Raw genomic sequence first — 11,258 nt, 5'->3', positions numbered from 1 at the left:
AAAGAAAAGCCATAAAAGAAGTCTATTACAGCTTTTATTATAACTCTATTACAAATGCACGTGACAATTCACCAATCATATAACATTTAACACGTAAACCACTCGAACATATCTCTAGATAACAGACAGCAATGACGGGGGAGACTCATTTTTCTATGCTAGAAAAGGATGGATCATCTATTATAGCTGAGAGTAATGAAGACCTATTCATCACTGTGGCTAGAAAACTATGCATATCTACCAGTTGAGGATGGCGAAGAAAATCGAGTGCCTCATTGATTCGAAGAAGAATGTAATGTACTTGTAAATTGGACTGGACCCAAGTGCCCAACGCTAATAATAATAATAATGAGGTTATCAACAACATCAACAAAATAAATCATTCTCATGTCTGTTTCCATAACACAAATTTGATTGATATTGGCCATTCCTAACCCACCGTCCAGACCATTTGTCACAATCTAAATTATGGGGTTCAATTCATTTAAGCTGCGGTATGTGCGAATTACTATTTTTTTTAATAATTTAATTAAAAAAAATATTTTCGAGAAAACAACTTTAGAAAAGAATACTAAAAAATAGAAATAATTATAATAATAAAAAATCTCATCCATTGAAATACATTGAACATCCTTATGACAATTTCCTCATTATTTCTCTTCCTCTTCTTGTTGTAATGACTCACTTGACAAAGGCCTTGATTCGAAGTCACAAAAGGGCCAATCAATAGCATAGCTCTTTCTTTCCCAAGTCTCTGGTTAAACGAAAAGCTTTTGCATTCCTAATCCGATACGAAGCCAAAGCAAAGATTTTGTTTGTGCTCCCCTTACCGTTCCTGCTTAGCGTTTGCAATAATTGGAGAGGTGGATCACTTTGGCCTTTGAATTTTTTATCTGAAATTTTTAACAATGACTAATGCAAGGAATGAAGAAAATTGTCACGTCATAACACAACTTTTATGTAAGGAAAGAGATACTACCAAAAAAAAAAGAAATGAAGTTCATACAGATCATCAGTACAACAAAAGAGGTTAATTTATATGGTACAAAGAAACTCAGGTGGGTAAATGTATATGGCAAAATGTCACGATATCTAGACATCAACTGTAGTTTGTCAATCATAGTATCGAAAGGATCCCCAGTAGAAACATGATCTACTTGAAGAATGCACTACATGGCTCAAATATTATGCTTCAACTGCCAGAGAAATTTTTCTGGCCTGGTCCAATAAACTAAGCATCCTCATCCTTGTCTCCATCTTTGTCTGCATCATCACCAGCCTCAGCATTCTCCTCAGCCTCCTCTCCTTCTTCTTCCTCATCAGTCATGTTATTTATCACATCAGTAATTATTTTCTTCACCTCAGCTTTTCTATGCATTAAATCAACACCAAAGTGGGAACCTAACAGTTACATTCAAAATTCAAAAGTCAGCCAAGTTAAACTATATATATATTGTTATGATTTAGGTGGACCAAAAATAAACGAAGGGTGACCATACCAAGCTGCCTGAGAATATCAGATAAAGTTGCCTGCATGTGACACGGTATATTTTAGAATGACATGACGAAACTTAAACAAATCAATCTATGTGATACCACATAAAAGTGCTACTTACAGTATTGAAGTCCACTTCCTTCAAAATTTCAACAACTACAGCATGCATCTCCTCTCTGCTGGGTTCTGCCTTTGCCTTCTTCCTAGTTTGGCCCTTTCCTAGTTTGAGGACAAATTTGAAAAACAGAAGGTGAGAGGCTCTATCAATTTCGTCCTAGGAAACGAAGCATTTATCAAAAAAAAAAAAAATGCTAATGGAACCTTCAATGATTTAATGCATCATAGTTTACTGAGTAAAAAACAAATTTCACACTAACCACTTTTTTTTCTGGGACTTGTGATTTTCTTAAATGCATAAAATTTAATTCTGATAAATCATCTCCCCAAAAGAGTAAACAGCTATAAGATGCGGATAAAATCCCCAATATATATGAACAAAAAATGTCAAGTAGCAGCAAGAATTCAATAAAAAAATGAACAAAATCAAATTTTGAATTGTCAAAAACCATGTATAAGAATCTTCGGAGGATTAAAACAAGCATTTATATTAGGGGGGAGGAGGGCAACGAACCTTGATCCTTGCTTGAGACCTTTGTTGGGGTCTTGGTCCGCTGTTTCTTACTTGAATCTTTCTCTTTAACGTCTTTCTGGCTTCCCTTTTCAACTTTCTGTTTTTTAGATGTCGATCCCTTTGGCTTTGAATGTGAGCCAGATGTTCCATCAGCATCACTAGCACCTCTTTTCGAAGCTGACCTAGATTTTTTTGTAGATTTTGCAGGAGTTTTCAGAGTCTTGGCAGGGGTAGCCTTTTTTACAGGTATGGGTTTCTCTTTCACTTTTTTCACAGAACCATCCTTCTGAACTTTTTTGGAAGAGCTTTTTGACACCTGCTCCTCCTGTTTATCTTCTTCCTCCGATTTACTTTCTTCATGGTCACTTTCTTCATTTGGCATTGTTTCATTGTCATCGTCATCATGAGATTCGTCTTTTACATCAGAAGATTCAACTTTATCATCAATGTCATCTTCTTCCTCAACTTCAGACGACTGTTTTTTCTGTTTTGTAACTTGAGGCGTTTGTTTCTGTTTCTAGAGGCAAAATGGGAGAAAGCAAATGACAAGAACATGCAATGAGATGGACAGACATAAACATGCACACAAGATACCCATTAAAAAACAAAGATTAACAGAGAGAGAGAAAACTACATCAATCATCAATTACATTAAGTGCCTTGGCAGAATATCCTCGGTCGTGAACACTTATTCATGAGAATCTGGAAAAGTTATAAAACCAAACTAAATCATCAAGCACAATGCAGTGAGCTGAATTATAAACTAATCCACTTTTCCTTTTTTGGGGGCCCTCTTTCAGGGAGAAAGAAGATCGATACATATACATATCGCTGAGGTCATCACGACTGAATGTATCAAGTATCAGGCAAATAGTATACATGAGAATGTGTATACAAGTATGAGAGAGAGAGAGAGATATCAAAGGCAAAGCACACTCCCAATTACTCTCCTAAAAATATCAGTACGTAATGTTATGCACCTTCATACAGAACCAAATTCCTATTTCTTAAGTCTCATTTGTGTTCCTCTTTGCCCATTTCAGCATAATACACAACACCATTTAAGAATACCGAAATCACACAACCTTTTTATTTGTGTTTTAGATGTTCATATGCATCTTATTAAAAAAAGTCAAAGCAATAGTGTGGTCCCCCATCTAACTTCAAATGCAAGAAAGGGGACAAACAGTGCAGCAGATATGCAGCTAATAGAGACATGACCATCAGTGATCACCCTAATCCATTTAAGAGTCTCAAAGGCATCCCACCCACCTTGTGTTTCGATTAATTAAGTCTCTCCTACACCAACATACTGTATTTTGTTGAGAATTCCCACTTTTAAAGGTAAAATTAACAGCAAAAGGGAACTTGGGCGCACACAAACAACATAACAAACTTCTTAACTTTGAAACTTAAATGCTGCACTAAAATAAATGATTCAGAAAAGTATAATAAATTATTCCTCTTTTTCCTTTGATTAACCAAACGTTCAAACTTATCAACTATAGATGGCAATCTCAAGATAATGATCACAAAATGAGCAGTAACATCGTCACCACATGAAAGTTTCAAGTGGGTCAGAATTACATTCTAGTGTCAAAACTAGATGTTCCCGTTATTAAAACGAGATATCCTCAGCAACCAGATCAAATAACGACAAATGCAGGTCACACCAATAGAAGTGTTTAACAGATATCAATGCATTAAAGAAAAATATTTCCGTTTAAAGTTCCAGCATCAAGATGAAGCAACTAAATAGTTGAGTATAAATCTAATCAAATGAGACAAACCTTGGGTTCTGCTTCTGCAGATGCTTCTCCAGAGCTAGCAGATTTGCTTGGTGTGACCTTCCTCTTACGCTTTTGACCTTTCTGAAATTCATATGAGAAACAAGCCTCAGCAACCTTACCCTGGCTACTTAACATCACCTAGTGCTCGATACTACACAAAGCAATGATGTAAAATAAACCTGCTCTTTATCAGCAAGCAAAATGTCAGTTGTCACATGGGGGGATTCCAAAAACTCCAATAACTTCACAGAGAGTTCTTCCTGAAATCACAGACAAGGTAACGAAATGTTAGTTAACTGATAAATTGTAAGATACAATTATAAGTATCATTCTACCACGACTTACCTTCTTCACACCAGACCTACTTATTGGAATATTAAGCACATCGCAGAAATCCATCAATTTCTCCTTAACACACTTGTCAAGTTTCTCCTTCACCCTTGCCCTCTGCTTTTCCTGCAGTAGAGCAAATAAAAAGCATAGTTTCTCAGTATCAAATTAACATAAAACTATATGCATGGATATACAAGAAGATTATATTCATCAAAAAACAAGATTGTAATCAGAAATCAGCAAGAATGATGAAACAAGTATTATGTCTGCAACTAACAAAAAATACCTCGTTCTCCGTCCACACATAGCCTGAGAACTGGCCAATATTTCTCTTCAAAATTTGTGCCTAGACAACAATTTCAACAATTAATACCTCAAAAGAAAATCTGGTAACAATCATCTGATGAAAGTCAAAACAAAACAACCAAACCAAGAAACCATATTGGTTGGTCACCTTAGCTTTCCTTCCAAAAAGTATTGTATGAAGTATTTGCAGGTTGTCGTCAGTTTTTCTCTTGGACAACTTGAAAGCCACTGAAACAGTTTACAATATCAGACAAAAAATAGGCCAGGCTGCTGTAACAAAAAAGTTGAATAGAAGTAAATTACATGCCCAAAAACATAATAATCTGTGAACAACAATAGCTGACAAGCTCTCCCTCTCAACATTCAGAACATTCTTGGATATGTCAAAGCCGTATTGAAATTAAACTAAAAAATAATAATTTATTAAGATCCAGATGAAAGTACATAATAATGAATATAACACCTGCCCTCAAATTCCTTCTTTGCATTTACTCGCTGCATCCTCCAATCCCAAGGGCATATTAAGACTCCAAAAAAAATCCTCACATATTTAGGTATTTCAGACTCCAAAAGAAGGTACCTCACATATTTAGATTACCAAATTTTAATTGTTCATCTGACATTCCCTCAGGCTATAATGCTCGCTAGTTTTTCCATTGATGAACGAAAGAATCACTAGCAATTTCTTTTTATTTTCTTTTATTTTTTTGTTAGCAAAAATAATGTTTACAATGAAATAGAATATAATCATAAAATACAATAAATTCCCTATACAACTTTTATATTCTCTATCAAAATCCACCCCCTAAAAAGGAAAAAGAAAAACAAACTTTTCTATCCTAGCTTCACTTAGATTATTTGCTGGTGCACCTAAATTGACAAATACATTCCCAGCATGACTTTTTTATAACATAAGTTCAGTGCTGCCATTAGACTGCTGCACCCCAGCCGCAAGTTAAGGACTATAGCAATGAAAGTCCTAGCCTAGTGACAGTTTTTGTTACCATGAGATTGAGAGGACCCCCATTCAAACAGTGTGGTTATGATTAAAGCATATTAAGAGTACGGAAAGAGATTAGCTATGAATTATGATTCTTGGTGTTAGGAAGGACAGAACACACCAAGTGAACTGTCTTCCAATTCCCATTGACAAACTAAAATAACCTAGTTATTTTTTTATAGTCCATATACCCTACAAGGTGTGGGACTGTATGACCCTACAAACGAAAACCATCTCCTCTGTAGAGATCTTCCAAGACATAAAATTACTATGATGACACCATCAAACCTCAACACCTTTGAGGAATATTGTGTGGTGTGTGTGTGCATCAAACTTGTCCAGCTGATTCTGCAATCTAATTGTTATGAATTTCTGCAATTATTTTTCTATTATCATTGGGAGGAAAAATAAGGGGAAAAAACAACAGAACTCCCTGAACAACAGAAGAGTGAGTCAGGAATAAGAATAAGACACAGATCTTTTTGCACCATCTAACAGCAACCATTTTCCCACAGCAACTGAATCAATCCCTGATATTTCCTACCCAAACAAAAGCAATAAAGATAAAAAAGCATAATTGCCCTAGTTTCACCAACAAAAAACTTTTTTTTCTAATAAGTACTTCAAATTTGGGTTTACTTTGATACTCTACTTTCTGTTAATACAAAGCATCAAATACTAATTAATATGATACAATTTGTGTATCAGTGATAGATATAAAAGTAAAGTGCTACTACACGTTAAGGATGTATTCCTACAACTCCACATTTAGTACCATGAAGTTCGTGTGATAATTTATCTCTTGAAAACCAATGCTCGTGGTGAGTAGTACACAATCCATGTATAACATTACCCTATTCTTCCAAGGTTTGCATGCAATAGTATAGTTTTAAGCTTTAGAAAATAAAAAATACGAGCAATATATTTGATAAAGCGCACTAAAAGCCACAAGACTAATCACTACTTATCAAAAAAAAAAAAAAACTATTAGCAAAAAGATTTTGAATTTCAAATATCTAGTCATACCCATGCCCCAAAATCATATAAATTTATGAGAGCAACAGCCTTGCAGTCAGGGACAGAACTATAACGTTTATCTATGCGGACCAAGTATAATTCTAAAATAAAATCCCGCCTAACTCCTTTTAATAACGCCAATTAAATTATCCTTGGGGACAAATATAATATCTGCATTTTCATCTTTCAAGTTTCAAAAACGAGAAGGCATGCTAATGATACAAATGAAGCATAAAGAACTACCCGTTTCACCAAATCATAAACTTTCCCAATCCATCAACCACAAATGCCATAAAACCGCACCACCCAACAACAATTAGAAGCTCAACACGCCAAGAAAGCAACCAAAACATACCATTCGGAATATCCCTAAGCTGCGTACCGCGACCCTGCAAACCCACAAACCCAAAAATAAATCAAGAGCATATCAAAATGTGTCATAAGACTGCAACTTTACACTCCATACCTTCTCAATCGACAACACTTTGCTCGCCGAAGACCTGGCAGACCTCCCAGGGGACGGCACTGAGTACCTTTCCACCGTTTTCCTCTCCCTAGTTGGCCTCTCGCTCGCAGGTGTAACCGGTTCCTTCCTCTCCTCCTCGGTTGACTCCTCGCTCTGCTTCTTCTTCTTCCTCAGCTCACTCTGGTCTTTTTTGGAACTCCCCCTCCGACCTCTCTTCCCTTTCTTGCTCGCCTCGCCTTCCCCCACCTCCTTGCTTTCTTCTTGGCCTTTAGCTTCAACGTCTTTTTCTTCGGGCTCTTCTTCTTTCTCAGCCGGATCTTCTTGCTCTTTCTTGGCTTTTTCCTCTCCTTCTTCTTCTTCTTCTTCTTCTTTTTCTTTGCTCTCTTCCTTAGCTTCCTCTGCTTCGGCCTTGAGCTCCGCTTTGTCTTCCTCGGCAGGAGGAGCTTCGTCCTCTGATTTCTTCTCCTCTAGGGTTTCCGACGCCATGAGCACACCCAATCAACAGCAGAGAAACACCAAATAGCGAAAATCAAAGAGAGACAGAGATATTGCTAAAACCCTAGGGCTTGGGGTTTTGGAAGAAACCCTAAAACTACTAGCTCTGAGAGTTTGATTTTGGGGATTTAGGGGAAATGAAAGAAAAATTGGGGATTTTTAGGGCGGGCTGTGTAAGAAGAGCGGGGGTTCAAAATTTGATGTCAAATTTGTGGGCGGGCTTGGGTGGGTTTTTTCTCTTTCTTTCTTTTTGTATCTCTTCTTGTTTTTTCAAAGACACAAACTCTAAAGTCTAGTCTCGTCCCGCAAAGCCAAAACCCAAAAATCAAAATACGGATTGTTACCCAATAGGGAACTTTCGGATAATTGTAGGCATTTGTTTGTTTTTTGGGCACACTTTAACAGTGCGTCATATTTGGACGTGACACTTGTTATATTTATTATATAATTATTAAAAAATATAGAAAGTCACATAATAATACCACTTATCATGTACAACAATCTGTATAATAATCGTAATTGTACAAGAGTTTTGTAGTATTCTAAACATGACCTTTGTGAACATTATTGTGGCATGACCTTTTCTTTCCATGTATTTGGGTTTCTCAAAAAAATGGTTACATTATTGTGGTATGTGTTTGAAAAATATTTTGTATTTTAAATTGTTTATTGATGATTTTGAAAAAAAAAATGATTTTTTTTTATTTGAAAACAAAAAAAAAATGTTTTCAAAATCGATATCATATAAAACAAAGTAGAGTTTTTATGAGAGACCCAAACATGTTATGAAACACTCCATTCTCTCTCCTCAAAGAAAACGTTATCCCCTTTTTTAGTCTTCAGCAGCCGGGGAGGAGGGGGTTTCTTCCCCACTTTTCCCCTCCTCTCCCCACTTCCTCCTTCCCCCACCCCTTCTCACCTCTTTGGAGGCCCTATCCACCTATTCGGAGGCTTATCAATCACCTTTGACAAGCTCTCTCGATTCAACAACTCCGTTGGCATCTCCCCCACCGCAAATTGTTCAATTCCAGCCCCGATCCACCGTCCTCAACCTTGGCTTCGCACTCTTCTTGAAGTTTTTGGATTGAGATTTTTTTTTTTTTTCAAAATCATATCTATGAACTTTAGGACGCTCCACCCTTAGACGCTCCATTCCATCGTGATCACAAGCCCCCCACACCAAATCGTCATCCAAGCAACACACGCTTGTGAGTAGATCTTACTTGTAAACATGTGGGAAGCCCCATGCTGCTTTTGACAACCCCTACTGCCTCCTGCTGCTGTCTCTAGTCTCCTGTGGTGCTACTCTACCTCCCGGCACATGGTTTCCATGCTTCAGCGAGTGACTTACATACTGATCCTTTATCATGTCCCCACCGCCTTCCTCCACTATAGCATCTGCCGGATCTACTGTTCTAAGATTTTATTTACTATCTTTTTATTTTTCTCTATAATTTTCTATTCTTTGTTTTTCTTTCTAGTTTGTTGTGTTGCCATTTTTTTTTTCTTTCTTCTTTTGACAAAGTTATCCCTATTTCTTTTGACCACTTATGGTCTTGTTTAGTTTCCTCACTCGACTACTAATGGTCGTGTGACAAACTATTTCAAGTTTTGTTCTATTTACGAAACTTTGCCTTTGAATAGGCCATCTTTTGGCGGTTTCGGTTTGTTTGTTATGTCGGGTCATTTATTTGATCAATTCCCAACACGGTTCTTAGGAAAACCTTGTATTTTTTATTTTCTTGTAATTCCCTTTCCCCAACATTGAATAGAAAAATAGACCCAAAAAAAAAAGAGGTAAAGTTTTCGTGACTGTGAAAGTCATTTTTTACAAGTATCATCTACAATTATGAAGCTAATGATTTTATTTCTAATAGTCATCATCTAAAACTATGAAGCTAATGAACTTATTTGTAATATAATGATTAAATTGCCTGCGTTTTTTTATTTTCATAGACGTGGAGATCATTACATACTTTTGTTTTTTTTTGCTCTCTAAATTTTAGATAAAACCTTCCAAAATAGATACTTATAATTCCATTTAGCTTACACTTGATTGAACAAAACTTACATTTGAAATAAACAATTTTTTTTTTTCCTTTTAAATGATAGAGAAACGTCATATCGACAATAATCAGAACAAAATAGGCATGCAATGTCTGTAAAATGTAGTTCTTTACATGTTGGTTAGAGCTAACTATTTGAGACTATACCCATTTTATCTTATTCAACACATTCTTCCCATATATTATCAGTGTGCATATAATAAGGGTTCAGCAATTATGTTATATATTTATTCATTAAGTAAGGACATTGCTTTGTTACATTGACTATGAGTATTCACATTCGTTGATAGATTAATTGACTGGGAATCACGCCACATGAAGCAAATATTACTAGTTCGAATTATCTTTCCCTTTTCACTCCCCTTGTGTAGACATAAAGTCGTTCCTACATAATTAGTAGGGATAACATATGTTTATTGCCAAGTTGTTGCAATTTTTTTTTTTTTTTGGTGTCAAAATAAGAATATCAGTGACAAACAACAAACTCATTGCAAATATTAATAATATATACAATATTCTTATTACAAACATTTCATAATTTGAATCACGTGACACTTATTATGTCATATATTTTAAATTTACTTGTCAAATTTTGTTACCTAACGTTTTCACCTATATAGGACTACATAACAATCGTATAAACTGTCACATAATTTTACAAGGAGATTGTATTAAAAGTTATATGATATCAAACCATATTCCAAACCAATAGTATTTATATATATTTCCAAGACAATTTCAAAAGATTTGGACTTTACTTAGGGTGGTAATTTGTATTTGCTTATCGGATTCAGATTGTGTTAAGGTACGAATATAAAATCATATACAACAATCATAACCTATCAAATTTAATTAAATGGGTAAGACCTATTAACTATGACTCACTAATTTCGTTTCAAGTTTACGGGTCGTATAAAAAATTGTGAACCCTAAAATGTTATGAGTCGGATTTGGATTGTGTTGAGACATGTGTGTATAAGAATATATAGGCCAATCATAATTTGATCAATGTAATTAAATGAACCATACTCCTTAACTATTGTTCGATAATTTAATGTTGAATTTACTAATTATGTCAAAATTTACTAGTCTAACCATACTTGTTACTATAAGTATCACAATCCGGGCCGGAGTAATTCTATTAATAACCCCATTCTCAAAAATATATGTGGTGTGGTTGCTCAAAACATTTAGGCTCTGTTTACTTCGACGTAAAATGATTTACAAAAAATGATTTCCGTATTTTACGGTGTTTACCTCGACGTAAAATAGTGGTCAATGAAAAATATTTTCCCTTTGACCGAAAATTATTCTTTAATTTTAGGAAAATGGTTTACGGTTTTCAAAACCGTAAACCATTTTTCGACTATGAGCATCTCATTCTTAAATTGATGGATCTTGCCAAGACCCGTATATAACCTCGTCGGGACTTGTCCGGGTCTCACCCGGGACTTGACCGGGACCTGATCGGGACTTGACCGGGAATCGCCCGGGACCTACCAGGGACTTGACCGGGACCCGTCCGAGACTTGATCGGGACCCACTCGGGAACCCGGAGGGACTTACCCAGGACCTAACCGGGACTTGCCCGGGACATGACCGGGACTCGCCCGAGACCTGTATGGGACTTGCCCAAGACCTGCCCGAGACTTGACCAGG

At 36.0% G+C, this 11,258-nt stretch overlaps 1 protein-coding gene across 2 annotated transcripts; it reads right to left on the bottom strand.

Moving 5' to 3' along the window:
• Positions 1 to 980: 980 nt before the first annotated feature.
• On the bottom strand, positions 981 to 7,801 carry LOC132175384 (DEK domain-containing chromatin-associated protein 1-like). Of its 2 annotated transcripts, none has more exons than XM_059587325.1 (11): positions 7,039 to 7,801; positions 6,928 to 6,961; positions 4,704 to 4,783; positions 4,536 to 4,595; positions 4,262 to 4,372; positions 4,096 to 4,176; positions 3,917 to 3,997; positions 2,127 to 2,637; positions 1,617 to 1,714; positions 1,500 to 1,530; positions 981 to 1,401 (listed from the first exon to the last, which is right to left on the bottom strand). In XM_059587325.1, exons 1-11 carry the CDS (start codon positions 7,522 to 7,524, stop codon positions 1,232 to 1,234), a joined length of 1,743 nt encoding a protein of 580 aa, XP_059443308.1. In that variant the 5' UTR covers positions 7,525 to 7,801; the 3' UTR covers positions 981 to 1,231. The 2 variants fall into 2 exon arrangements, with proteins under 2 accessions (XP_059443308.1, XP_059443307.1); XM_059587324.1 differs by having other exon boundaries at positions 2,127 to 2,643; positions 7,039 to 7,800.
• Between the last annotated feature and the right edge of the window lie 3,457 nt (positions 7,802 to 11,258).

The sequence above is a fragment of the Corylus avellana genome, chromosome ca3, assembly GCF_901000735.1.
Source record: "Corylus avellana chromosome ca3, CavTom2PMs-1.0".
Lineage (NCBI taxonomy): Eukaryota > Viridiplantae > Streptophyta > Magnoliopsida > Fagales > Betulaceae > Corylus > Corylus avellana.
This window is presented reverse-complemented; position numbering and strand designations above follow the sequence as displayed.

Coding starts and splice junctions, on each gene's coding strand:
- LOC132175384 (XM_059587324.1), bottom strand. CDS start 7,524: ATGGCGTCGGAAACCCTAGAGGAGAAGAAATCAGAGGACGAAGCTCCT. Junction 6,962..7,038: donor AAGTGTTGTCGATTGAGAAG/GTATGGAGTGTA, acceptor GTGGGTTTGCAG/GGTCGCGGTACGCAGCTTAG. Junction 1,715..2,126: donor GGTCTCAAGCAAGGATCAAG/GTTCGTTGCCCT, acceptor TCCTCAAACTAG/GAAAGGGCCAAACTAGGAAG.